This window comes from Drosophila sulfurigaster, chromosome 3, assembly GCF_023558435.1.
Source record: "Drosophila sulfurigaster albostrigata strain 15112-1811.04 chromosome 3, ASM2355843v2, whole genome shotgun sequence".
Classification (NCBI taxonomy): Eukaryota; Metazoa; Arthropoda; class Insecta; order Diptera; family Drosophilidae; genus Drosophila; species Drosophila sulfurigaster.
In genome coordinates, this window is record NC_084883.1 from 21,559,147 (window position 1) to 21,585,914 (window position 26,768).

At 36.6% G+C, this 26,768-nt stretch overlaps 2 protein-coding genes across 4 annotated transcripts in view; one reads left to right on the forward strand and one right to left on the reverse strand.

Annotated features, from left to right (window-relative positions):
- Window positions 1-251: 251 nt before the first annotated feature.
- The window catches only part of LOC133846120 (brain-specific angiogenesis inhibitor 1-associated protein 2), a 35,225-nt gene continuing 8,708 nt past the window's right edge, over window positions 252-26,768 (reverse strand). The window contains exons 2-12 of one of the 3 annotated variants that reach the window (XM_062280878.1): window positions 16,393-17,129; window positions 7,517-7,592; window positions 7,321-7,404; window positions 7,182-7,243; window positions 6,555-6,752; window positions 6,427-6,492; window positions 6,119-6,328; window positions 5,170-5,404; window positions 4,440-5,110; window positions 4,227-4,381; window positions 252-3,324 (exon numbers count right to left, since the gene is read on the reverse strand). In XM_062280878.1, the coding sequence (XP_062136862.1) occupies window positions 1,827-3,324; window positions 4,227-4,381; window positions 4,440-5,110; window positions 5,170-5,404; window positions 6,119-6,328; window positions 6,427-6,492; window positions 6,555-6,752; window positions 7,182-7,243; window positions 7,321-7,404; window positions 7,517-7,592; window positions 16,393-16,437 (3,300 nt within the window). In that variant the 5' untranslated portion in view covers window positions 16,438-17,129 and the 3' untranslated portion in view covers window positions 252-1,826. The remainder of the gene's footprint in view (window positions 3,325-4,226; window positions 4,382-4,439; window positions 5,111-5,169; window positions 5,405-6,118; window positions 6,329-6,426; window positions 6,493-6,554; window positions 6,753-7,181; window positions 7,244-7,320; window positions 7,405-7,516; window positions 7,593-16,392; window positions 17,130-26,768) is intronic. The other 2 variants (XM_062280881.1, XM_062280879.1) reach the window with 2 other exon arrangements.
- Window positions 17,646-19,141, forward strand: LOC133844180 (uncharacterized). The gene is made up of 2 exons (XM_062278058.1): window positions 17,646-18,250; window positions 18,309-19,141. The coding sequence occupies exons 1-2, from the start codon at window positions 17,716-17,718 to the stop codon at window positions 18,476-18,478; spliced, it is 705 nt and encodes a 234-aa protein (XP_062134042.1). The 5' UTR covers window positions 17,646-17,715; the 3' UTR covers window positions 18,479-19,141.

Below are 26,768 nucleotides of genomic sequence, written 5' to 3' on the forward strand. Positions count from 1 at the left end.
AGAATTTCTAGAAATAGCTATTTAATATTCACTCGTTTCTTTGCGAACAGAACATTTTGTAAATGTAAAATGTCAGCATCTGGGAAAGCTTTATCAAGTTTAGAGTGATATCCGCAATAAATAAAATTTCTAAAGAATATCTGAACTAATAACCAGCTGGATACATAAGTAGACACAAGAAACGTATTCATTTAATTTATTAAACGAAAAAAAACATTAAAATAAATCCAATTTGTTGAGTAAAGAGTTTTACTTTTCTTTAATTCTCGCTTTATTCATCATAATAATTGAATTTACATTTTTCGATCATTAACATACATAGAGTATTAATATATATATATATTATAATTTTTAACAAACAATACAACTTAATGACTACCAAGAATCCAATTGGAACTGGTCAAGCAAGACTAGAAGTCCTTCGAATATTGTGAATCCATTGCCAGTTCCATTTAATCAGGCATAAACGAGCAGCAACTTTAGCTCTAGCTCTAATGCTAAACGCTAAGATAAGTAAAATTATAGTTAAGATTTATATAAAATGTAGATATTGTTATCATTGATTATTATTTATTCGTTTTTCTTATTTTCTTTTATTTATTTTTGTTTTTTTTTTTGGGAAATGTGTCCGCTTTTGTTTTTGGATGGATCGATCATAAGAGAAAGTCCACCTTGCGCTGTCGTTGCTACTTGTTGACACTCCGATAGATCATGGGAGCTGAGCGATCGTTGGTCTTTGTGTGTCGCAACTTGATTGTGGCAAATTGTGAGGCGCTGCAATATAATGTTGGACTTGTCGAGTTGAAGTCGATAGCAGTTTACATAGTATAACCTGGAGGGTACTACTGAAAAAGAGCGCTTACAATGGGGGATATTGTTCAGCAATTTACATACGATTTTTGTGTTTTTTTTTTGTTGTTTTGGGAGTCCTACGAGGGAATTACGTTTTTCAATAGCCTATGGAATAAATGCGATAAATACCGCGCTTGCTGCAAATAAGTACAAAACGTATACGTAATATTCCCATTTCTCGTATATACGCATATATGTGAGTGTGTGTGTGTGCAGTTGTCTGTTCGTGAGTGTCTTAGGACTAAAGCAAAAAAAAAACAACATAACATAAAGAATAGATATGTATATAAGTTTTATATGGTATGTTTTGTGCTTAAACTAGAACTGTGCGTTGGGCAAGGCACCAAAAATGGAAGCTACTCGGCATATTTTCAATAAGTGAACAAAAGATTACAGTTTCCTATGATAAAAATAACTTTAAATACGAGTAATGCAAAAAACTATAGAAAAGAATCAATGGTTTTTGAAAAATGTATCTATTCCAAATTTGGCACACTTTAGCAGACTAAACACTAAGTAATTTCGACTTAACAAACTTTGATTTAAAATATATTTACAATGCATATCGGTTCTATGATATTGCTAAGTATTCATGATATTTCTGAAAAGTAATAAAAATTTTAAATAGTGCGACTTTTTCCATATCAGCTATGCTGTGGTGAAATATCCCTTTCTGACTCTGAATTATTTTTATTTTATTTGCAAGTCTGAATATAAAAATCTCTGTCTAAAAATATTTGCTGCATTACACCGATATATACTGTAAATGTGTAAATTGTTGAAATAGCTCTGTATGCTACACACTCTCCACCTGTTTTCCCTCTCCCACCCTCTCTCTTTCTCTGTTTTTCTCTCTGCTTAATCGCCGCCACGCTCGGCGCATTTTCTTCTCCGGTAAGAAAACGGCGAAACCACATTGCTCACAACCCACTTCCCTGTCGCTGTTCCCTATGCTCTGTCGCCAAGCCTTTGGCTCACTTCAGCTTGGCACTGGCATTCTTCTGCCCCGTCATGCCATGCTGCTCCTGATCCCAGAAATCATACCAGGGACCATAGCTTTTGTTGCCCACATGCGCCTTCAGATTGCGCTCCAGCGTGGCGCTGCTGTTGCTGATGTTGTTGTGATTGCTGCTGTTGCCGTTGTTATTGTTGCTCGTTGACGACTTAAGGAGTCGCGTCCGTGGCAGGATGGTGGCTGTGGGTGCTCCAGAATTACCCGTCGAATTGCGAGTCAGCGTATTCTCCTGCTCCTTGGCATTTGACTTTTTCAGCGTATTCGTTGCCGTCGTCGATGTGGACGAGCGAAATGTATGGAATTCCATTTGCTGCTGCTGTTGCTGTTGATGATGCTGGCGTCTCTGTTTGTCATCCTTACGCACCAGATGATCATTGATCACAATGCAATCGTAGGGATCCGAGCTGGTTGACTTCAGTTCCGCCTCGGACTCATCCTCGCTGGTGTAATACTGCTTGAGTATATCCTTGCGCTTGAGCGTCTTCATCACCAGACCATGATTGCCACCATTCGGATTACCCGGATTGCCGTTGCCATCGTGCTGCATGTCATCAAAGAAGTTGTTCACATCGCTCAGCTTCAATGTGCCGTGTTCATCGCTCTCGCCTTCGTCTGTGGAGTGTGGAAACTGTTGTTGTTGCTGCTGTTGCTGCGATGGCTTCGATCTGCTAAGCGTTTGCGATTTGTGATGTGGCGTCGATGATGCCATCGATGCTGAGCCCGAGCCCTGCTTGTCCAGCTTGCGATGCACATACTCCGACTGCTGTTGCTGGTGCTGACTGCGACGCAGCGTGCTCAGACGCTCGCTCTCCGACGGCTCCTCAATGTCAATCTCAATGGTCTTCATGATCTTCATGCGCGACTTGGGCGTATAACCGCTGCTCCTCTGTTGTTGCTGCTGTTGCTGTTGCTGGTGCTGCTGCTGCTGTGGTGGCATTGCTGGACTAATGCCATAGATATTCTCATCATCATCGCCATAGATCTCGGTGCTTGTAATGCTGTCCTTGCGTCCGCGTCCCTGTTTCTCCTGCGACGAACTGGAATTGTTTGATTTAGTCAAAGTACCATTTCCATTCCCATTCCCATTGCCGTTGCTGTGACGATCGCGATCCTCATCTGAGCGTGGCTCGTCACGCATCTCCTCGAGATTGGGTGCCGCGACCAGGTCGCGATGCTGCCACAACGACATGCCCGCTAGAATATCCTCGCTGCGTCCGCCGCCAAATTTCCAAAACGATTTCGTGCGCTTCAATCCCGCACTGGAGGCCTGCAGTATCTCATCATCGGAGGCAATCAAATCGTAGCGCATTTTGCCGCCCATTCCGCCGCTCTGACGGCTCAGGCGATGCAGACTTTTGTCGTCGATCTGGCTGTCGACGCTGTTGCGGAAATTGCGACTCAGCGTCCAGGATGCCACATCGCGTGGCACAGTATGTGTGTTCGTATCAGCACGACGTCTTAAGGTTTTATTTGATATATTGGTGGGTGGATTGTTTGGTTGGTGTTTTGGGGTGGTTGGTTTTGTGGTGCGGTGAGCGGTGGTTAGCACAAAGTATGCAACGATGATGGAGGGCAACAAAGAGCGTATATATATAGGCAAATATACATATATATATAATGATGGTAAACATGAAATCATAAGAACAATAAAAAGAAACGCATAATGCAAATAAATCAAACAATTGATCAATTCAAAATAGGTTCAAGCAGGGCGATTATGATTTCAATTGGATTATGATGTATTTGGCTTATGACAGTCGCGAATTAGTGACAATTAAAAGCGATGCGAGAACGAGGTGCAAATTGCTAAAATTGTCTTAGCTATAGCTTTCAATTTGCTGCTGTTGTTGTTGTACATAGTTAGTGAAAATCAGAGTATTCTTTAAAATTTCAAAGGATATTAATCAGTCGAGCAATAAAAAAAGCATTAGCTGGCGTAATTGCATTGTAGTTGATATTAATTTATTATATAATATATATTTATAATATAATAGAAGTTCTTCATCAATGGCATCATGGATTTAACCTTTAAAAGGCCGAAGTTCTTTCAAAGTTCAAATATTTAAGGGCAACTTTAAGTATGAATGAATATTGCGCTAAACACATAGTAAATATAAACCGGCAGAAAGTAAGGGCAACTATAGTATTTCTTTAAGAAAACTAACATGGTACTACATAATAAAAATCTGTGGATTTAATGGTAAAGTTAGTTAGCGTTCTAAGCTCTTCAGACTAATTAGTTTATTTAATTTCTACAACAACTTAGGCGAAGTAATATGATAAACGAAACATTTGTTGATCTACAAAAGCTACTACAACAACAACGACAGCAATTGGAATGCATTTCTGGCTTACATACCGTATGGGCACACGTTGTGTGGCTGGCTCCTCGTCGGAGTAATCGACCTCCGGTTGTGGAGGTGGCTCGTTGGCGAATCCGCTATCGTTGCTGCTGTGCAGCGATGTCTTGGCCGCCGCCGCCGACTTGCCGGACGACTGTGTGGTCATGGAGCTCTGCAAGATGACAAGTCGAGTCAGTCAGTGAGTAGAAAGAGAGTTAATCTTATCTCACCTGTGCGCCATTGAGCAGCTTCTGCTTGCGCCGCTCGACGGCAGCGGGCACACCGTTGGTGGCACAAAAGCTCTGCGAGCTGTTCAGCATGCGGGCACTCTGGCTTTGGTTCTGGCCCTGGCCATTGGGCACGGGTGCGGGCAGCGTGGGTGGCGGACCTGGACGTGGATTGGCTGCCGAGCCGGAGCGATATTTCTTCTGCTGCTTGATGGTGTCGCCGAACATGCGAGTTGGCGACGATTCCTCAGCACTGTGATTGCGACGACGTCGATAGGTGGCATCGCTGTCCATCAACTCCAGTTGTGCCTCGTACTGTTGCTGCTGCTGTTCGTGATAGCTGCGCAAGCCGCCAGCTCCAGTTCCGTTGCCATTGCGCTCATAGCTCATGTGCATGTTCTCATAACGACGACCGCCAGATGGCGCCAGCTCCACACTCTCGGCATTGGTGTAAGCGACTGGGAACCAGCCAAAGTGCTGTGTACGCAAGTTCTCACCGAACTGCCAGCCCTTGGCCTTGGCACCCACCAGCGCTATGCGATCGCCCTCTTCGAACGATAACTGATTCTCTCCCGATGGCATATAGGCATAAAGTGCCTTGGCCAGCGGCCGCTGATCTCCGCGCTCCAGTTCGCTATGTGGCAGCTGCTCCTCAATGATCTTGTGTTTATTGCCTGGCAGAAAAATATGTACTTAATGATTATTTCCTGGACTGTGTTAAAGTTAATCTCACTTGTTAGTGGTGTCGCACCAACCAGCGCCAAGTTAAAGTCAGACTTGGCACGTGGCAGCGAGTTCTGTGCATAGTGCGTCGATCCGGAGCCAGCTGTGCCCACCAGACTCTCGCGTTCGTGGAGTGTGCGCATGTCGCCGTAGGGCGCGTCAATGCTGCGCGATTTCTTCAACTGGGCGCCATGACCATGTCCACTTTGCTGCAGCTGCTCATCATCAGCGTCCTTGATGCGCTCCTAGAAAGTTGAGAAAGTTTTAGAAATTAGCAAGAATTAGAGATAGAAAAGCTTAGTAAATGCTTTTTAGACTTCAAATGATAACAAGTAAACTTCAGTCAAGTGTGCTCGACTGTGAGGTAGCCACTACCCATTTTTAATAAAAGAAAAACAGCTTCTCAAATAACAAACTTATATGATATTCTGTAATCGCAACAAAATTTGCAGGAATCTTCATCTTTTATATATTATATTATCATAGATTTTGGTGTTCATATGCACAGTCAGACTGTAGTAACTGATTAAAAATATATTTATATATACATATACTTCTCACTCACTAAAATATATTAATTAATATACTAAAAATTACTAAAATATACCAAAAGCTATATTTGGTATATCTCTCAATACACCTACAACTACTACTACTAGATTGAATACTTCAGATTCTTAACCAACTCTGCTTCCCCATGAGTCGCGGGTATAAATAACATCCATAACTTGGATACAAGTTCATATTCCCTATAGGGTGCCGATTTTTTCGCGTTTCCCACAATTATTGGTCTTGCTTTTGCAGCTCTCATTCAAAATCGATTTTAGTCGAGTTTCAGGAACTTTTAAAGGTTGTTTTTTATTCTTGTTCTTGTCTGATCTTCGAGTGTAGTTAAGAGAGTTGTTAGAGTTGGATTCATTTTTCGGGGAGGAGGAGTAGGAGGAGCAAGCATAACTCACCAGACGACGTGTGTTGCTGTTGCTGCTGCTGTAGCCGCTTTCGTATGCGGCCGGCGGTATAATCTCACGAGAAGCGGCAATTTCTTGCCAATTTTCGAAATTATTATCAATTACTGTTTTGCCGGTGGTATGGTAGGCCATCCAGTGCTTGGCTATCGAACATTGGCGCTCCAGCACGAAACCGTAACGACGTCGCTCCTGTGTCATGGCCTGTGCAGAACGCGGGAAATACCGGAAATTTGTTGAATTTTAATCTCTTATTCTGAATTCTGAGAACTTCAAACGAAAGACTTAGGCAACGAACTTACGTTCTTATAGCTTTGATCACAGAACACATCGAGCTTTTTCTTCTGATCCTCCAGCACTTGCAAACTCTGCAATGATCATACAATATGATTTATATTTCGACATCTTAATTGAGTGCGAGAACTCTTACTCTCAGCTCCTTTTCGGTATTTTCGGGCGTGGCCTTTTTCTTGCGCTGCTTCTTCATTGTGGAGACGGCCTTCTGGTAGCTCTCCATGCGCACTTTGTGCTGCTGCATAAACTTTTTCTGCTCATGCTGCACCACTTTTGTGTCCTTCTCCAAGTTTGTCTCCAATGGCACCAACAGATCCACATAGAAGGCTTTCAGCTGTTTATAGAAGAAAAAGCACAACAAAAAAAAATATTAGAAAATAAAATCGCAAATTTATTGTCAATCTTTCGTTGTATATAAATATTTTATTAAAAATAAAATGATTACAATGTTTTTTTTTTTAATTTACAAATAACAATTTTTAAATTCAGTTGTGTAGTTTACATTCCATTTGTATTGTTAAAACAACAACAGAACAAAGTTATCATTTATCGTATTAATTACAAAATAATGGGCATTTAAATTCTTTCTATCTTCAATTTCAAAATTAAGTTCAGATCTGTTGGTTTATAAATATATATACTAAAAAAACCCTTTAATTTTTTAAGTAATGAAATTGAAACTTGTTTTTACTTTTTAGAAATAATTTTAAAAAAATGTTGAATAGTTGTAATTTTAAATTTCTATCCTCTGACTTTTACTCACAATATTCATCTGTTGATCCTGAATCTCCTTGTTCACATTCACAACGCTCATTAAAGCTGAACCTGCAAAGATATAGAATCCAATGTTTGATCTCGTGAACTCTATTTCACTCTCTTTCGCCCCTTTGCGGGTGTCTTACCAATATCGCCCGTTCCGCTTTGTTGCGCGTTCATCGCAATCTTGGCCAATGCTTCATTGAATAGACGCGAGGCAGTTGCGGCACCTGTTGCATGAAATGCATTACAAATTAGTTAACTGTATGCGCAGTTAAGCATAGTATAGTAAAATACTACATATATAGCATACGAGTGAGTATATGAGTATATGATGCTTACCATGCAATGCTTTTAGGTAACTTTTGCCCGCCGCAATTAGCTGTCTCGCACCTGGATTGAATCTATCGAGTATGTTCTGCAATTGAATAATACAAGAATTGCATTATTATTACAATAATTTATATAATTACTCTTTCTTATATGACAATTAGTCATTATTTATGAGTTGACTGGATCGTCAGAGCATTTAGCTCGACAATATTAATTTGTTTTTTAACTTTTTGCTTTTCTCAATTTCATTATAATGCTGTCCGTCTGTCGTAATGCCTTTTCCACGATTTCTGCTGCAGGTTGTAAAAGTTTTATTGTATAAGTCAAAGCTAAAGCCACGCATATTGTTGTGGTCGACATCAACATCAGCATCGACATCGACATCAACGACAACATCATTAGTTCCGCGTAAGACGGCCATTAGAGATCTACAGAGAGTTGGCTTACAACAGATCGTAATGCTAACTGCATCTGTACATTTCCTCGGGGCCTCAGCAGCAGTTGGTGAATGGAATAGTTGGACCTGCTCCTATGCAGATTACTGCAGACGGTCACCTAACGAGCCCCCGACTGATAATCTCATAAAGAAAGAGAGAGTGCAAGTGTGTTTGATAATCCCCATAAGTCGACAGATTACCATCAACTCATAGAAATATTACTTGTGAAATAACTTAGCAGTTTACTAATCAAGCATAGAAAGCCAGTTGATATTCAATCGTAATATCAACAATCAATAATAATAAAACTTTGATTTGTACAAACTTATATAGATAAAAATAACAAATTTAATGTTATTTAAATTATCAGTTAAACTGGCAAGTTTAGAATTTTAAATAAAAATTAAATATGAATGATCAAGATCATTTATCAAAAATAATTCATCCATTATTTGCCATATACATTAAAAATGCATAACTCAATATTATCTATTGAAATTGGCAATGCTGCAGAACTAGCCCGGAGTATACGCTCTAATCATCACTCAATTAACATCTTTTTTGAAAAGCAAGCTGCAATATCTATTGGCTTCCAAGTTACCAGGGAATCGATGGCAATGAGATCGAAAAACACTCTTGCCAAAGAGGGGGTGGGGCTCAATATCAGCAAAATGCAAAATGTTCCGAAATCCCTGAGATATGTTGGCAGAGAAATTGAAATTGATTTCGGCTGCCGGTTCTACCAAAACCTAAACCTAAATTATCTCAACTATTGTATTTCGCATTAATTACAATGGATTGAAACAGCCAATTAGAATTAACGAAGCACTGGAATTGATAGCCTCGGAAGTCCATTTAATTTACGTCTAATAATTTTGAATTAAGCTGAAATTTTAAAATCTTCTCATCAGAATTGAATAATTGAATATAATAATACAATTTTAATTGGACAGCTAATCATTAGTCAAAAGAATCCACAGAGTTAGTTTTGGGGAAATAACTTAAGAACTTATGTAAATTTAAGTAAGAACATTATAAAAACGAGAATGTCTTATTCAATGAATGATTTTATTTTATTTTATTTAAATTAGAGAATATTATATTTTCACTACTAAGTTTACTCTTGCAGTATTTATAGTTTCTTTATTCATTATTTAAATGCTTTCAACGAATAAAAACCACAATAAAATGTTAATATATAAATGTTCATCCGTCTAAATAATGTGCAAAAAATTCACATACAGGAAGCAGTATTAAAACATACTATAATTACCATATATGTTTATTAAAGGAATTTATCTAGCAATTAATGAAAGGCTAAGTAGTAAATAAAATGGTGAAGATGAAGAAAAATACTATTCAACTATTGAGGTATTATTATAATGAATTAAATAATAGTTTGTATACTGACAACACACTCAAAGTATTTATTAATTCATTACTCAATAACTAAAAGCTTTTTGCTAGCCGCTTCCTAAGCGATTAATCTTTGCATGAATCATGAGATCAATTGACAGAGACCTTAAAAAATGTTAAATAAGATGAAAATTCAATTAATAAGCTGTTAAGCAGTTAAATGTTAATGGATTGAGTACGAGTACTTAACAACTCATACTCATAGGACAAAACATTGTTATTCATGAGATTCACGAAATGCATTTGAATACAATGCGATATGTGAGAAGGCGATGACGATGGCTATGACATCAACCTGGGCTAAGTGCTCTTAGACATGTTACCCAAAACAACAACAATAAATACATAAACTAAATGGACAAACACACACACATTTTTAGTGGATCCTGGGCGTGGTCTTGTGGTTCATAAAGAGACAATGCCGACAACGCATTTGAATGGTGTAAATGACTCACAAAGCATTTCATTGTCTTGTCTTGGTCCATTCCTAGGCCAAGCACTTTTCTTGGACCTGTTTGAGCATAATTAATTACAATGCGCTTGATTATTGAACAAATAGTTTTGGCTTTAAGTCATTTCCGCACTTGACACACAAAAGCGCAGCACTCATAACTTTGAATACAATCAGCATGGGTACTCGCTCATTTGGGCCCCAAAACAAACAACAATTAGCAACAAACTGTCAAAAATTTAGCAGCAATAACAAACAAAGATTTATGTCAAAAAAAATAACAATTTCAGTTGCTGTGCACCACAACTTTTAAGTACAATGGATAATTCTTGACTTGTGTTGACAAACTTTAAGACGATTTTGTTTTGCAATATATTTTGTGCGATATATATAATTATTTTTGTGGTGTAGTAAACTTTTAGGAGAAAAAAAATATAAAAATAATACATAAACATGTGCAACTTTGTCACAAAAAGAATTTATTGTGTGCTAACACAAACCTTCAAAATTTTTAAAAAGAATTAATATAACATAATTTGCTAAAGTAACTAAAAGACTATATAATAACTAATTTGATTGAAGTCTAAATTAAATTATTTATTTTTTCCTTAAAGCAAAATTGTTTGCAAAAACATCTTATATTTTTTATAAATCTTCAAAGTGAATGTACAAAAGTCGTTTCATTAAAAGAAATTCGCAAAATAAGTTGTATCTGTATATTTTACAAATAAAACTTGTATTTAAAAATCTTTGTAAATTATTTCTAGACTTCAACTTTCAACTTGCGCTGAAGCGATTCTAAAAGAAATATAATTTAACTTTAGCTATAACTCGAAGCTTCTGAGCTAGTTTTTCTACATTATATTTAACCTTTTTTATAATTTTTTTCAAAAATACTAGAAACAATTAAGAAAGTCGTTTGACTATATCATATATCAGTTACTTAAGCTTAGTATATTCAAAAGCGTGTTGACTATTCGGCAAAACTTGTTTGTTCTTGCTTTAATTTTTATTTGCCTAACAATTTTATTGGCTGCAAATGCGGCATCGAAGCGTGGGAATGAATGCACTCACAATTCACTCAATGGAAAGACGAAAAATAAATACAAAAATAAAAACAAACACACTTTGTCAAGGTCACAAGTTGTGCTATGCGATGCCCCATCGAGCGATTCGTTGAGTTCAGCTGAGTGTTTGCTTTTTTAAGAGCGGTCTTATCGCTAGGTTGGGCCCGAGATATACGAGACTACGAGTTGCCATTAAAACGCTTAATTTACATTCGACTGTGATTGTTTAATTAGTTTCAATGTGTGCGAGTGCTAGAGTGAGTGTGAGTGCTAGAGTGAGTGTAAGTGCGAGTGCATGACAAGTGCACCAACCCTGACATACGGTTAACCTCTGAGCAGCAGTTTATTTGTATCTCTGAGATACATTTTATGCCCACCTTCAAGTCGGGCACACGGAATTCATTAGGCTATCAATGTTACAAGCACTATTTTGTAGTGAACACTATTTGTGGTTTATGGTAATTGGCTGTGATCGGTTAGCCCAGTGGGTTGGCTTCAAAATATCACCTTGGAGGTGGGCTTAGTTCAAGGCAGTTGAATTATATTACAACCTTGTCAAATGAAAATATTTACTACTGTATGTTACAATAAATAACAGTATGTTTCTATTTATTCAGCAGCTTTACACTATATTTGATTCTAAATATTATTTTTCCAATAAGTTAATCAACTACACAGAAAGAAAGAACTCTAGATTGAAAAGTAGATTACAAATCATAGATTACAATTTTTTCGAAGATTAAAATTGTGCTTCAAGAACGTTTTATTCTAGATTAAAAAGAAGATTGCATATCATGATTTAAGATTTTTCCGATTTTAATTTTTGTTCTTGTTTCTTAAAATGTTGGAATTCCCATCCTTCCTTTAAAATTAGAAACTAATTTCCGTTGATATTGCTCTTAGCTTAAGATTTTATTCTTGATTTTAGCACGTATTTTTCTTTCTGTGTACTTTGCAACACATTTATTTGTAAGAATTAGAGATCTTATGCACTCTATTATCATACCATTATTTCATCATTATTTCAACAAAATTCAAGAACATTTTACTTCATTTGCTTCGACGTATTAGCAAGCTTAATTCACTTCTACAAACACGACTGTTCTCTCTCAAACCTTTCACTGTTGCTGCTGACAAGTGATTATATTTAATACAACTACTCTAGTTGGCTACTTGGTTAATTAGTTAATCTAATTTGTAGCACATTTCCCCATTTACACACAAGAAAACAAACCCTAACCTACCCCAGTTTTTTGTTGTTGTCTGTCTGACGCAACATTTATCACAGCTGTGCAATCTCTTTTATTTTTTTTTACTTTTGTTGTGAGGCGGCTCAACGTAACGTTTAAGCCAAAATAAATTGAGGCAGTCGCCACTAATCGCCGCTTAACATAAATCGCCAAGTGAGCTCAGCATATGCAATTTTTTTAATTAAAAACTAAAACGAAAACTAAGAGGAAAAATAACACACACAAACACCAAAAAAAAAGGTCGCCATGTGGGCCAACAAAATTTTTGTTAACTGTTTTTCTCCTCCACGCTTGCAGCGGGTAGCAGGTGGCGTCTGCATGTATATGTGTGCGTGTGTGTGTGTGTTTGTGTGTGTGTGTGTGGGCCTGGCCATTACTCGACGAGAGCCACACCTAACTCGAGGCATGCGAGAATGCAATCTAACAACAACAGCAAACTCAACCGCAATTATGCCAATTAGAAAATGAAACTTGCAAAAAAAAACAAAATGAAAAAAAGAAAACAAACACGCAACAGGTAAAACAACAATAACAATAACAATAACAACATAAATGTTGACAAAACTTAGACAGAGGCGTCAAGGCGCAACCAGACCCCGCCACGCCTCCTCTCCATTCCTCCCCCACCAATGACTGTGCAGCATGCATGAAAAATGTTTGAAAATTGCGTGACTTCTCCAGTTGAAAAGTTTGCGCACATTGTAGGGCTTCTTTAATGTGGTCTTCTCCCCCGCCACACCTCCGCTCGGACGTTGACCCACTTCCATTGAGCCTATGCCCATATGACATGATTCTCTCTAGCCCATCGTTCCTCCTCTCTCTCTTTCTCTGTCTCCCTCTCTAATGCAGCAGCCTTAGAAATGCCATCGCCTTTGGCTCAAAATCCGTCACACAGTTGTGCAGTTCCATTCCCAGCTCCCGCACTCTGGGCATTAGCCGCAGTCTCAGTCTCAGTCTCCGTCTCCGTCTCCACATCAAGTGGCTGCAATTCTCATTTATTTCAATTGCTTCTCTTTGCTTTTTCTTTGCGTCCCACTTACACAGCTCTTGCTCTTGAGTGGCTTCACCGGCAGCCCCCAGATTCCATTCCATTCCCATTCGCTTGCAGTGCCCACCTTGCAGACAAGCACAGCATAAATAGCATACATAAATACAATGTGACCATCTGGACAGCATGCGAATTGCCGGTGGAATGTGCTGTTAAATGCCAAAGTGTGACCATGCTCTGAGAATCCTGGGCAAATTGCTGACAACTGCCCTAAATATTATTCGAATCTATTAAGATTAATAACATAAGACATCTTCTAAGAAATCTACAGTCCGTAAAATGATAAATCATTATTCAACCAAAGATGAATCAAAGTCAAACTGCGGAGATATGCTTTACTCATGTTTCATGTGCTATTTTTAACTTTCAAATTTAGTTTTCTAGCTTAATTCGCACATTATTTTAGCATAATAATTCTTCCAATCTTTGGCTCAACAGTTTCTTAAGAATTTCTGCTTCCTTTCTAAAACAGCATTCATATGATTGAATATGCATTCATTTCATAACTCTACTCTCAACATTTATCAATCACATTCCATCGTTGTATCAGACAAAACCAACTTTTAAATGAAGCTGTTTACGTTTATTAGCAAATAATGAAATTGCTAATGTATCGCACTTTGACAATCTAAAAAGCATTCACAACAGTAGACTTAACTGTTATTGCCAGTTTGCCGCGATCTTATATCCCATGTTTACTGTTAAAGCAGTCGCAAAACCATTTTAGAAAGGCCAAAAGCCAAAAAGAGAAGACGCAAAAAATATCAAAACATGCTGGTAAAAACTAGAAAAGCAATTCAAGAATCCACAAGTCAATTAATTAATTTAAAGTATAACAACGTGGAATAAACATCATAATAGATCTATAAACCAGTTAAAGCTGACAGCCGATAGAGAGGGGGCTCTGACATAAGATTGAGATAAGTAAATAAATCATTCGGCATTAAATATAATCATAAAGAAAATACATACGTAAATGAGGAAGTGATTTGATTAATGCACAACTATTCATATAATGGTCATCATCATCATAACCACTAACATATTATCGTCGTCATCATCGTCATCACAGTCAGAGGCTAGTGTGAATATGTTGCAGACTCCGACTCCGAAACACGTTCGTTTCCTGAGTCTTTTCACGAATTTGTCACAATAATTAAATAATCTTTTCTTTTTCTGCTTTTTCTGTTGCTGTTGCTGTTGCTGTTGCTGTGACACAAAAAAGGAAGAAACACGAAAGCGAAATGCAAATGTTGTTTGAGTCAAGAAAATGCAACCATGTGCAACATGAAATGCTGTGGAAGCAGCCCAAAATGCATCAGCAACAACTACACACAAAAATTTCCGCAATTTTCAAAGCTGAAAAACCGCAAAGAAAAAAAACTAACACTAAACAACAAAAACAAAAACAACAACAACAGCAGCTGGCTGCAAGTTGTGAAAACTAAAAGTTGCATAATGAAATAGATGCGCGAAATGTGCAACGCCCGGACTGCAACACTCCCCTCCCCAACCCACCCTCGCTCCTGTGGCAGATGCCACAGCCCAGAGACTTGCCAAACTCTCAAGACTTTTTCGTTGTTTTGTTTTTTGTTTTGCGGGCTCCGTTGTTGCAACCTGCAATGGCTGTGCCACACTGTGTGGCAGCAACGCAATTGAACTTGTTTGTGCGGTTTCTCATATTATATGACCATTAAAACAAAAACTACACGAAATCTATAGAAAATGCTTAAGACAATAAAAAACCAACAAGCAATATATTTTAAAGTCTCAGCGCGTCGTGACCAAATTTGGTTTTCTCAGCCACCGAAATTCCCCTTTCAAATAATCTCTTCCAAATGCCGCCATCGAAACGGGAAATGTGATCCAATCCAAAATACATAAACACATCCATTTAATCTATAACGATTTGACACCTAACCTATTTATGGTCATCGCTTGCGCTGAGCAAACAGCGACAAGAATAAATTGGTCAGTGATTACGATTAAAGAATAAAAGCCTAAAGTCGTTTACATAAAATGTTCATAAGGCATTTCAATTCTTTAATTAATTTATATTACTAAGAAATACAATTTAAATTTTACTTTCAATTTTCTTTTAAAGGCATTGATTGCTTTCTAATATTGCATAGAATCTAATATTAATTATTCCTATTTATTTTTCTTTAAAAATACAATTTCTTAATTATAAAAATGAAATTGGGTGTAAAATATTCTTATTGTGTTTTCTCATTTTTCCTAAAGTGAACAGAATTGTTCCGGTCTCAAAACCGAAGCTACATTATACACCTTTTTAACATAGGGAAGCTCTCTAGAAACTTAAACTAAGAGCTTTAAAAAAACTTGCAGCTCATGTAGTTTAAAATATGAAAGCTCAACGTCACATTTATTGTCGTAAATTGTTTTCGTCTAGTTAGGATCATTACGAGCGCTGCGAGTGTTCAGAAAATATGAAATTAGTGGAAAGACTTGGCTTAATAGAAATGGCCTTCAAGCGATTCGCTGCCATGTTTCGAGTGGCTTAACTCGTGTGAGTTGTGGTTCGTTACACAACTCAAAGATTTGAAGTTAGCGGGCATATTGTGTAATCCTCTAACTAAATTACTTATTTACTCTTTTTTTTTTTGCTTAGACTAAATTTAGATTAAGATAAATGTAATTGGTTGAGCTACAACCTTGACCGCTATATGGGCTGTATTCTTAGGTCGGAGACTTATCAATTAAATAGTGTGATTGCCATTTAATCGCTAACAAATCAAGAGTCTACAATTTAGACCCTAAATTATTAATTGTTGATTAGGGCGCTGTTTAGTCAGCCAAGTAAAATATTGTGAAAGAACTCTAAAAGGTGTAAGTAATAACTTTTAAAATATTTTATATTAATGTAGTAATATAGTAAATTGAGCGATAAATAATAAAGAAATTTGATATCTTAATTTGCTTTTTTCGATATTGTTATTTATAATGAAAAGAAAAAACTAATTTAATAGCTTCAACATGCAATTTACTGCACAAAAAAGTCAACTGAAAATGTAAATTTCTTTCATTTGTTGTCAGTCGAAACTAATTGGTTTTTTCCCTCGACTCAGTGCAATAAAAAAACTTATTTACATTTCTTTATTACCCCTTAAACTACTTAAAACTAGCGCACAGAAATACAAAACATTCAGATTGACGGGGAGAAATGAAGAGAGCAAAAGTATGAACAAAACTTACCCTATAAACGCCATCAACGAGTTTTGTAATTTCTTCGGCCTCCATTGTTGTAGACTTTTTTTTGTTTGTCTGATCGTCCGATCGGATCGGCTTTATTGATCAACAGGTAGAACGGGGGGAAGGCAAATGCTACTGCAGGTAGCTGCTGTCCACAGCTACTGGATGAGATGGCGTCGTATACAATTGAAATCCACAAGTAGATTCACTTTCAGCTGCAGCGCCCAGAGGCCGAATGGGATTCGAATTGGAGGTGCACTCGATTTTCACTTTCTAAAGTGGCACAAGCACACAGACACACACATGTAGACAAAACGCGCCACACACACACACACTCATACATAGGTGCGCGCAAACACAACAAGTTAAAAGACGTTGAACCGGGCCAAAATGTAAACTTGTAACTTTGACTTTCGGCGCAGAATCTTGGAAATCTTGTTTCTCGTTTCGAACCCGCTATGGATAATGTCGTGACTTTCTTTTCGGCGGCCACACGAAATCTTCGAAACCACGTAACCCAACGAAATTAAATGCCAACCGAAATACAAAAAAAAAAAAACACGCTAAACAAGCCAACTGTTTGTCGGCTCTTTGGCTTCTCGATGGCGCTTTTTTTTATTTCCCCTCTGTTTTTTTGACCGATCTTATGTACAACGTCTTTTTATTTTTGGCGGCTTCTACCGAATTACACGATTTTCAGTTTACGATACGTGGGGCTGATTGAGTTATTATTGCAGGCACTGTAAAGAGAAGAGATTAAAGAAATGTTAGAGAGTGCTGCATAAATAACATATAAAACGCAATGCTTTCTTAAAATACAAAATTGTTGGTGCTCCTTTTCAAATCTGATAAAGAAAAGTATCTGATTATTAGAATTTTAGTTAGTATTTCACTTAGTATTTTATTTTTTTCCGTGAAATATAAACTAAAATACCAGTTTTGTTCAAAATCATCATTATTCGTTTAAGAATGATTAGAAAATAATAAATAAAACTGATAAAATACTAAAAACCAAAAATAAGAAATAATAATAATCTAAATAATACTACAAATTTTGAACTTTATACTACACTTAATATATACTAAACTATGAAATTTTACCATGGAAACCAAAAGGCAACTTATAACATAATAACCCAAAGTCAATAATAATAAAATACTAAAATAATACTAATAAAGTAATAAATCAAACTAACAATAATTAAAAAATACCAGAAAGTATATACTAAGCTATGAAATTTTACCATGGAAACCAAAAGAACTTCTTTACGTGCTTCACTTGTTTGATCAATATCGCAAGGAATTCACAAATAGAAAACTAGTAAAATGAGTAAATTGGATGATTTATTGGGCAAAAAGAAGACTGTAGTGCCCGTCTTGGATCTGAGTCGCAGTAACATCCAGTCGACGGAGGAGTTTAAGCGACTGATGGAAAAGGTGCCCGACTATAAGATGCGACCCATCAAAGTGCGAGCTGAGGAAATAAAAATTCGAGAAAAGGACTACGCCTTTAAAATGCCCAAGAAAGAAATGCGCAAGCTGCTGAAGAGCAATGGCGAACGGGAGTTGCTCTACACTTATGCAGATCCTGTGCCCGGCGAGATGAAGGATGTGGTCCTAATGGAGCTGTGCGCTGTGCCCATTGACTGGAAGATGCTGACCACACTGCGACCCAAGTCTAAACAGGAAGAGGAATACTTTAGTCGCATGGTCGAGATGGGCAAACTGGAGCTTAAAACCGAGGCCAAGGATCGAAGGGATTTTGCATTGAACAATTGCATTAAAAAGATCAAAAACAAGTCGGGCATCGTCGAAACGCGACTCGTGACTTGCGAATCCTGCGGCGAGGAAATGTGTTGGGGTATACCACAAAATAAAAGGTCGACAACATTCTTTTAATTATTGTTAATTGATTGCAGGAAAATCGTGTGGCGACTTCAATTACGATTTGTATATACGTGTCGAGGCCAAAGTGCTGAAGCCAAAGCCGTTAGCGTTGTCATCGAATAAAACCAAGTTAAATGGACGGAAAAAATCAACAATCGGTGGCGCTAAAATCAAAGTGAAGAAATCAACAAATGCTAAATAGTTTTTAAGCTACTTAATCGCAATTAAATCACACATTTTCAAGGGCTTTCTAAATTGTAACCGATTTGCAATAAATGGCTTATAATCAATCATAATGGAGCCATGCTTAAGGTCAGGAAAACTCCCATGGAAAATGATCTTAATAGCAGTCAAGTTTAGATTTCTTCAATAGCGCCTTATATTTGACGAGTTTAACAATTTGTCATAATCACTTTTGTTACATAAATGTTAATTGTGTTTCTCAGTCGTGACTTGAAAATTACAACCTTGCTGTAAAATAAACAACCAAATCTCTAATCTATTATTACGAGCCTTGTAGTTAAAACACATATTATTACACTGGGAATTCTCGTTGCTTCGACTTGTTTAAACAAATATATTAAAAACACAAAACTATTTCAAATATTATGTTTTACTGCCAATTTAATTGACACGCAAAAAAGGAAACAAAAAACACGATTCAAATATTCCAAAAATGCAAATGCAAAGCAGTAGAAATTTTTCAGATATTTTCTATGGTCATTAAAAGGCAAAACACACAGCTTTTGCCGGCTCGAAAACAAGAAATCAATAACATGTTGTTGAGCATCGACGTTTGAATGCTCTTATGCATTGTTCGGCGACTAAAAATTGTTGAAAGTTTTGCAAGGACATGCGGAAAAAATGTTGTAAATTGATATGCATAAAATTTAAGAGATTTGCGCTGTTTATATTAAGCCTAACATTTTATTATTTGAACTTTCGACAGCTTAACTTAAGTGTGAAATTTGTATTTTTACAAAAAAAAAATTGGGTTTGTTTTTAGTTACTAATAGATAAGCTGCTATTGCTCTATATAAATACATGCATACTTGTAAATTTCTTTATATAAGCAAAATTTTCTCTATATAAACTACAAAATGTGGCAAAATATTTAATGTATTTCACTGTCCTACATTTTGACAATTTCAACTAGAAAAGTGACCGACATCAAGCAGTTGGCTCGCTCCATTTTCAGGGTATTTGAAAATGTCCAAAATGAAATGGGTAAAATATTTAAATGGCCACTAAACAACGGAGGCAAATAGCCATTAAGGTAAAATAAACAAGCCAAGTCGAGTCAAGTTGTGGCTGCCACATCGTCGACTGCAGCGGTGGCGACGACTGCGTTGGCGACAAACATTCCCAGTGGCAAGGCACCTTAGCTTGCCTTCTGCTTGCCTTCTCTCTTACATTAACTTATGCTACCTTACATTTACAGCCCACATGGGACGCCAGCGCGACGCTTGTGCAACAATTTCAGAGCTCTCTTTCTCTCTCTCTCTCTCTGTCTTTCTCTGTCTGGCAAAAAGAATTCAATGATCGTGACACAGCGCATGCACAGCTTTTGATTACTAATGAGTTGACTTGGAGTTGAGTTGTGTTCGCTTTGGTTTGGTTTCAGTTTCGACTTCGACCGATAGCTCTGATTTATGTAGTTTATTTATGGAAATATCTATGCGCGCTGAAATTGAAAATTTACTTTGAATAACAAATTGATAGCCACACAATACACTGCACACCATGGGTTAGACATGGCGGAATTTCAATTTGTTCTATGAAAAGAAACCGGATAACTAGATGACATTAAAATATAATCCATAACAGAAGAAAAATGCAAAATTAAAGAAGATTACAGAGAATATTATATTGGTGAATCACATTTGGAAGCATATAAAATGTTTATTATATTTCTGAATTAAATTATATTTAGAATAATACAAAATGTATATTTTCTTATTGAGTCTTTAAAGTAGCCTGCCGTTAGTGTGAAGGCAATAAAAATGAAATTTCAACCTAGAGCGCATAAAACTGTGAAAGACTTTCATCAAATCTACACGTCAACACTTCGGCCTAAGCTACATTCAGATCAGATTGGGACGTGCCAGCGATTACGTAGGCACATGTCTCACTTACAACCAGACGAAAAGAAAATGAAAATGAAAATAGTGGAGTGAAAAACGAAAATCAACAACAATAAGAAATGATAATAATAAAAGCACGAGCACGGTGGATGAGACGGAATTTGGTATTCGGAAATCTTATGAAATCGCCGCGAGTTGTCATAGTGTTTCAATATTTAAAGATGCAAGATAAACAAGCTCGAGATAAGCACAAGTGAGAGTGATGAAATAGGAAATAGGAAAGAAAGTTGTGCTTATTGTTATGTGTATGCGTCTTTTGTGTGCTGTGTTGGAAGTGTTGTTATATGCCACGCCCCACTGCGCTTCAGTTAGAATTTCCAATGTGTTGGCTAGACACTAAAAACAAAAGACTTAGGCAACGAACTGACAACGAGGCATACTGCATTCCAAACACAGTCACAAGGTTGCACCTTGCTGCGGTCAACACTGTCAGCCGATACGCTGAGAAGTTGTTGCGCTTCACGTATCTTGCAGATGCACAGACTCAAACAGCTCAAACTCGATGTTTTACCCGTTGTCGTTGTACTTGCACTTGCTGCAATTTATGTGCCTCCTGCTCCCCGCCTCTCGCCATCGTCACCACCTGCTGCGCTCAGCGTTTAATTACGAGTTGGACTATGCAAAAAAGCAGTGTTTGACTATTAAGAACAAGGCTAACTTGACACAAACTAGCCAACTCAATAGATAGTCAACGGCAGCTGGAGAACTTGCCCCCCGTCAACTAGGGAAACAATATTAGCTACGTAACATAACTCAAGTTGAGTAAATGCACTTAACAAATTCTAAGTTTTAAATCTTAAATCGAATAAATAGCCATATAAAATATCTTTGAGCATGTCTCATAAATGCGCATAACAAATTTAAAGTTTCAAACTGTAATGTAAACACTTGAAGCAGTAATAATCAAGTGTCACAGAGATCAATAACATACTCGTATATCTCTACATAAATTAAACATTTAAGGTTTCTAGTTTTAATTGTAATAAAAAGCTATATAGCTATATACTTGTATAACACATCAAAAATTTGAATTTTTAAAATTTAATGCAAGCACTTGAAGCATTGATAATCAAGACGTAAACAATATATGTCTGTATTTTTATGCCAATAATTGCAGCATTGAAGCAAGTGTCACAGATATACAATTAAAAACTTTGAATTTCGAGTTTAAAATATAATAAATAGCTCTATAACATATCTAAAAGTTTTCAGTTTTGATGCCGTTGATTATCAAATGTCAATGCGCTTATCAACTTGAATAATTATGTTTTAATTTATGGTAAGTAGTGTGAGAAATCTTGTGGGTTTATCATATTAATTTAAAATTCAGTCGAAGCCTTTAGCAATGTGTGCAAACAGACCTTTTGTGCTTATTAAATTAATTTAAAATTCAGTCAAAGTTTGTCGGCATTTTAGGTAAACAAATCTTTTGTCGATCACTTCCCTTTTGCAGCATCTGCAACTTTCGCCAAATCGATGAAGTCAACAACAATTTTCCAAACAACAAATGAACAGACAAGTTGAAGAGCGGCTGTCGGATAACAACAATAACAAAAAAAAAGCACAGCATAGACAGAAGATGCAACGAAAAAGAGCTGCGGCTGCTGCTGTTATTATCAAATGCTCATCATTAACATTTCGCTATAACACCAAAAGCAACGAACAGATCTCGGCGTGACGATCAAATTGCAGCACATGTGAACACGTGTGACGGAGACCAACAGCGCGCTGAGCTTGTGTTGTTGTTGTTGTGAAAATGAAATTAAACTAAAGACTCAAGAGTGAAGATTCAACGTTTGTTTGGCAGACAATGCATAGACATGCATTCGAGGGCCTAAATTGCCGTCAGATACATTTGCAAATGAGTCGAAGACATAACAAAACAATAACAACAATACCATACTACGAACCATGCAAATTGAGATCCAACGAGTTTGCGGCCCCTATTGAGCCATTGCCCTCTCCTCTCCTCGACTCCTCCCTCCCTTCCCACCTCTGCTCTTGCCACTTATTGACAGTGAAAGTAAAAGTTAAAGTTTTTTTCTTTTGGGCTGTCGAACTGAGCTCTCATATCAAGCGGGGGGCCAAAAACTAGAGTCTAAGGCTCTAATGAAATTTACATCTCTTGCCATCATTTGCGTTTTCTTATCTTTTTCTCATTCATTTTCTCGTTTTTTGTTCGTTTTTGGTTTTTGCTATGTGCGCAACTATTTCAAGGCAGTGTTAACTCAACCAATTGATTTCAATTGGCATATTTTATGCATAATGCATAAACAACAGACAAGCAAACGATCAGATAAGCTGCAAAATATTTATGGTATGCGAACAATTTGATGTCTGCTAAATATTCTGAATATTTCAGAATGAAATTCATTACGAGTTGCTTGACTGTTCAATCCTTTAATGAAAATATGAGTTTGTATACCCGCTAGTCGGTATATTTTGAATATAGTACTATACCAATATACCAAATATAAGCTTTGGTAAATATTCGTGGTATATTTTAAATATAGTACTATTGTATGTATATCAATATACCAAATATAACCTTTCGTATACAATTTAAGATATTTTGAATTTAGTACATTACCCATATACCAAATATAGCTTATGGTATATATTGTAGTATTTATATAGTATATTTTAAAATGAATACCACACTGTTTTGCTTTTATTCACAATGTGTAGCCAGTATCCCAAAGTCAAGCACACTCGACTCGTAAAAATAAATATCTATAAACTACAATTCTCATTGTTAAGTTAAGTCTTTACAATTAAATAAGCTTTAATACTCAAGCGACAGCAATTAAAATAAACAAGTTGCTGCCGCTGCAATAAAGGGTATCTGGCAGTGGCATTTTTGTTTGTTATTGCCCCCAAGAGGCGTCGTTCTATTAACCCACTAGTTGTAGCTGGAGCTGCCGCTGCTGTTGCAGTTGTTGTTGTTGTTGTCTCGCTATTCGCCACACCTAAGCAGCACCGCCTTCTCTCCATGGGCAACTTGGACCCGGACTCGATCGTGACTTCATTTGGCCGCGTTGCGCACGTAGTTGCCGCATTTCTGGAATCTCTCGATGCTGTCTTCTTAATATTGTTGGTTGGCTGTTTCTGTTGCTGTTTTTGAGTAGAGTGAAGCCGTCATAAATTAGGTGTAGATGGCATCTCAAAGTGCCGTCCCGACTCCTATGCAATTTAATGGCGACACAAAGCCGCCTCACAAAAAACAACAACATCTGGGTGGGTGTGCCGCTGCCTTAGTATCTCCTCTTTACCTTACCCCTCCTCCCTCTACCGTACTCTATTGTGTCCTCAGGCTAAGGCTAAATCAGCGTTAACTTGGCAAACAACAAATAACATGGCTTAAATTAGCTGTCGCATATAAATTGCTTAGGAAAACGTTACACTTCCCATGGCTAAGCAGCAACATTTGATGCCAAAGCAATTAACAACATGCGAGCGGCGCTAAGAATTTAGTTCTAGAAAATTTCATGAATATTTATACCCGGCATACAAAGGGTAAATAGGTATTACAGCTCAGTGATAACTGATAATGTAATGTAGCTAAATCTAAATGGCAAATCTTTAAACTTCAGAACAATATTCGTACAAATATGTTGTAGAATTTGCTCAACTCAAAGTCAAACACACCCAACATTAGCGTTCTTAGTAGTTAACCTTTTCATATACTTGCTAAAAGTTCACTTTACACACGTACAGTGCACACATATGCATAACTTTGAAAGCTCTCAGTTAAGCAGCAGGCAAGAACTCACTAATACTAATACATAATCGCATACTAACACCTACACATGGAAAAACCCAAATTACAACTTCAATTTAATATTAAATGGATTTTTTTTTGTTTTTAACGAATGCGGAATTTTGTTCACTTGAACCGCACTTAAATATGGCAAACAGTAGCAAAGTTTTAAAAAAAAAAGAAAAAACAAAAATTGGACAAATGTTCAAAGCAATTGTAAATTGGAATAAATGTATATCACATAAATCCAAGCGGAGAACAATCCAAATAAGAAAAGAATTATTGAATGACTGCGTCAGTGGCAAAGGAATGCGACCTTGAGCTGTCGTCGTCGATGTCGTTGTTGTTGTTGTTGTTGTCGGTGTCTGTTGAGATGTCGTGACTGGCGCGATTCCAAGCCCCATTCGCAATCCCCAATCCCGGGCCAAGTTGCCGGTGAATAACAAAACAAGTACAAACAAATGCTTTAAGGGTACTCGCAATAAATACTAAATCTAAAGAGAGAGAGAGACAGAGTGGGAGAGAGAGCGAGAGAGAGAGAGAGAAGCAAGCAATCTGAAATCGAGGCGATCGAGAAAAATAGCTCAAGTCTCTCAATATAATAAAACACGTTTGACGAATGCTTTGAAGATGAAGATGAAGATTGAATATCTGCCAGATACGTGTACTCGCCACAACAGCAATAGCAGCGAATGTGGCAACAAAACCGCAATAACAGCAACAACAACAACAACAACGACAACGTTCACTTTTATTTTCAGCATTGCAACCGCAAGAAGAAGAAGAAGAAGAAGAAGAAGAAGAAGTCGAAACACAACAACAACAACGAGGCAAATGGCACAACGAGCCAAATAACAAAGATCAAACGCTGCACTCGACAGTTGCTGCTGCAGTTCAAAGGAGAACAAAGCACTAGCAACAACTGAAACAACAACTAAAACAACAACTAAAGCTGCTTTAACAATAAAACAAGACAACAACAATGTAGACATACAAAATTTGTTGTACTTATAAGAACTCTGTACGCTATTAGTTAGTACGTTCTAAGCAAGAAGAATTTAATTTGATGTACGTATCTTTAAAAAAAAAAGAATAATTTTTGTAATTAAGAACCTTTATTATCAAATTAACTAAAGTAACCTAAAAAGGAAAAAGTATAAAAAGAAAAATTCCTTAAGTGTTCGTCTAGAAGTTATACTGTCTCCCAGCTATAAAAGATTAAATGTAGTAGTAAATGTAAAAACGAACAATACACTATATGATAATCAAAAATACTTCTTAATGTACTCATTAGAATAATAAAAAATCTACTACAATTGATATAATCAAAAACAAGCCAACTCATTATTAGATTACTGTTTGTACAATTTTAAATTGCCTGGCTTTCAATTAATTTCATAGCAGGTTGCAAAACTTTATCCTTCTAGTTAATATCTTGTGTATATATTGTAGAGTATATCTAGCAAATTAGCCATCAAATTGCGCAATGTTTGACTTTTATTTAGTATAGTTGAGAAGTGTTATTAGGAAAGACTATATAAACGAATTCTGTCTGGCATTGACGCCCACTTTCAGTTGCTTGTTAACGAGATCGTTTTGCCTATATAAAAAACAGATTCTCTAATAATAAAATCTACACAAAGCATCTAATTAGTTATCAAAATAAGTGAATTTATGTACAATAATTGCGCAATACTAATGCTAATGACTCATTTCATTTCTAATGAATTGAAATCTTGATTTTGTTTGTTATTGAAGAATTTAAATAAATTATACATTGATTTCTGATAATACAGAAAAGCTTTTCTGTAAAACAATAAATTATGACAGATAATCAATTGACTGTCGCTAAGCTGTCGAAGAATTTGATTCGGGTAGAAACTTTAGCAATATGTCAACTTTGATGTGATAATGTTATTAATAATTGCCAGTCTCTAATTTATTTATTTATTCTTTTATGTTTGCCCAGTTTGCAGTTAGCAGCCTTAGATAAGAAACCAAAACAAGTCAATGAACTAATGCAAACAGGTTGAAATTTATTCATGCAGTCGGAGACCCAATTACATATAGTTAACGAACTTTAAGAACTATTGGTTAAAAACCAAAAAACTAGACTAAGATTGTTATTTGTGGTTTGATTGGAACAAATCGTTGGCTTGTGTAATGCTTGCTATGAAAAATTTAGCACAATTCGAATTAGGAACCAGTTTTGCACAAAACTCTGTCTAAGCAATTTCAATCGAGTGAGATTTGAAAAACATTTGTGAGTCAAAAACCCGTTTTAGGTATCTGCCGCTTGTTTAGCATTTGTAATATGCGAAATTCCCTGTAGAGAGTTCATATGTTAATAATTTCTTTATTGTTGTTGTTAATTAATCAATTCTCCGAAATTTCTACGCATCTTCCTCTGTTCCCCAGTTAAACGGGTTCAAAAGAATTTCTATAGAAATTTCGATAAGATTTCGGCATCGCAAATAAATAGATGGTAGAAAATTGGATCTTTATGTTATGGAATGGTTAACACAATTATATGCCGAGTTAAGCGAACAATTAAAGTAAAGTCATTAATTTCAGCAGATAAACAAGCG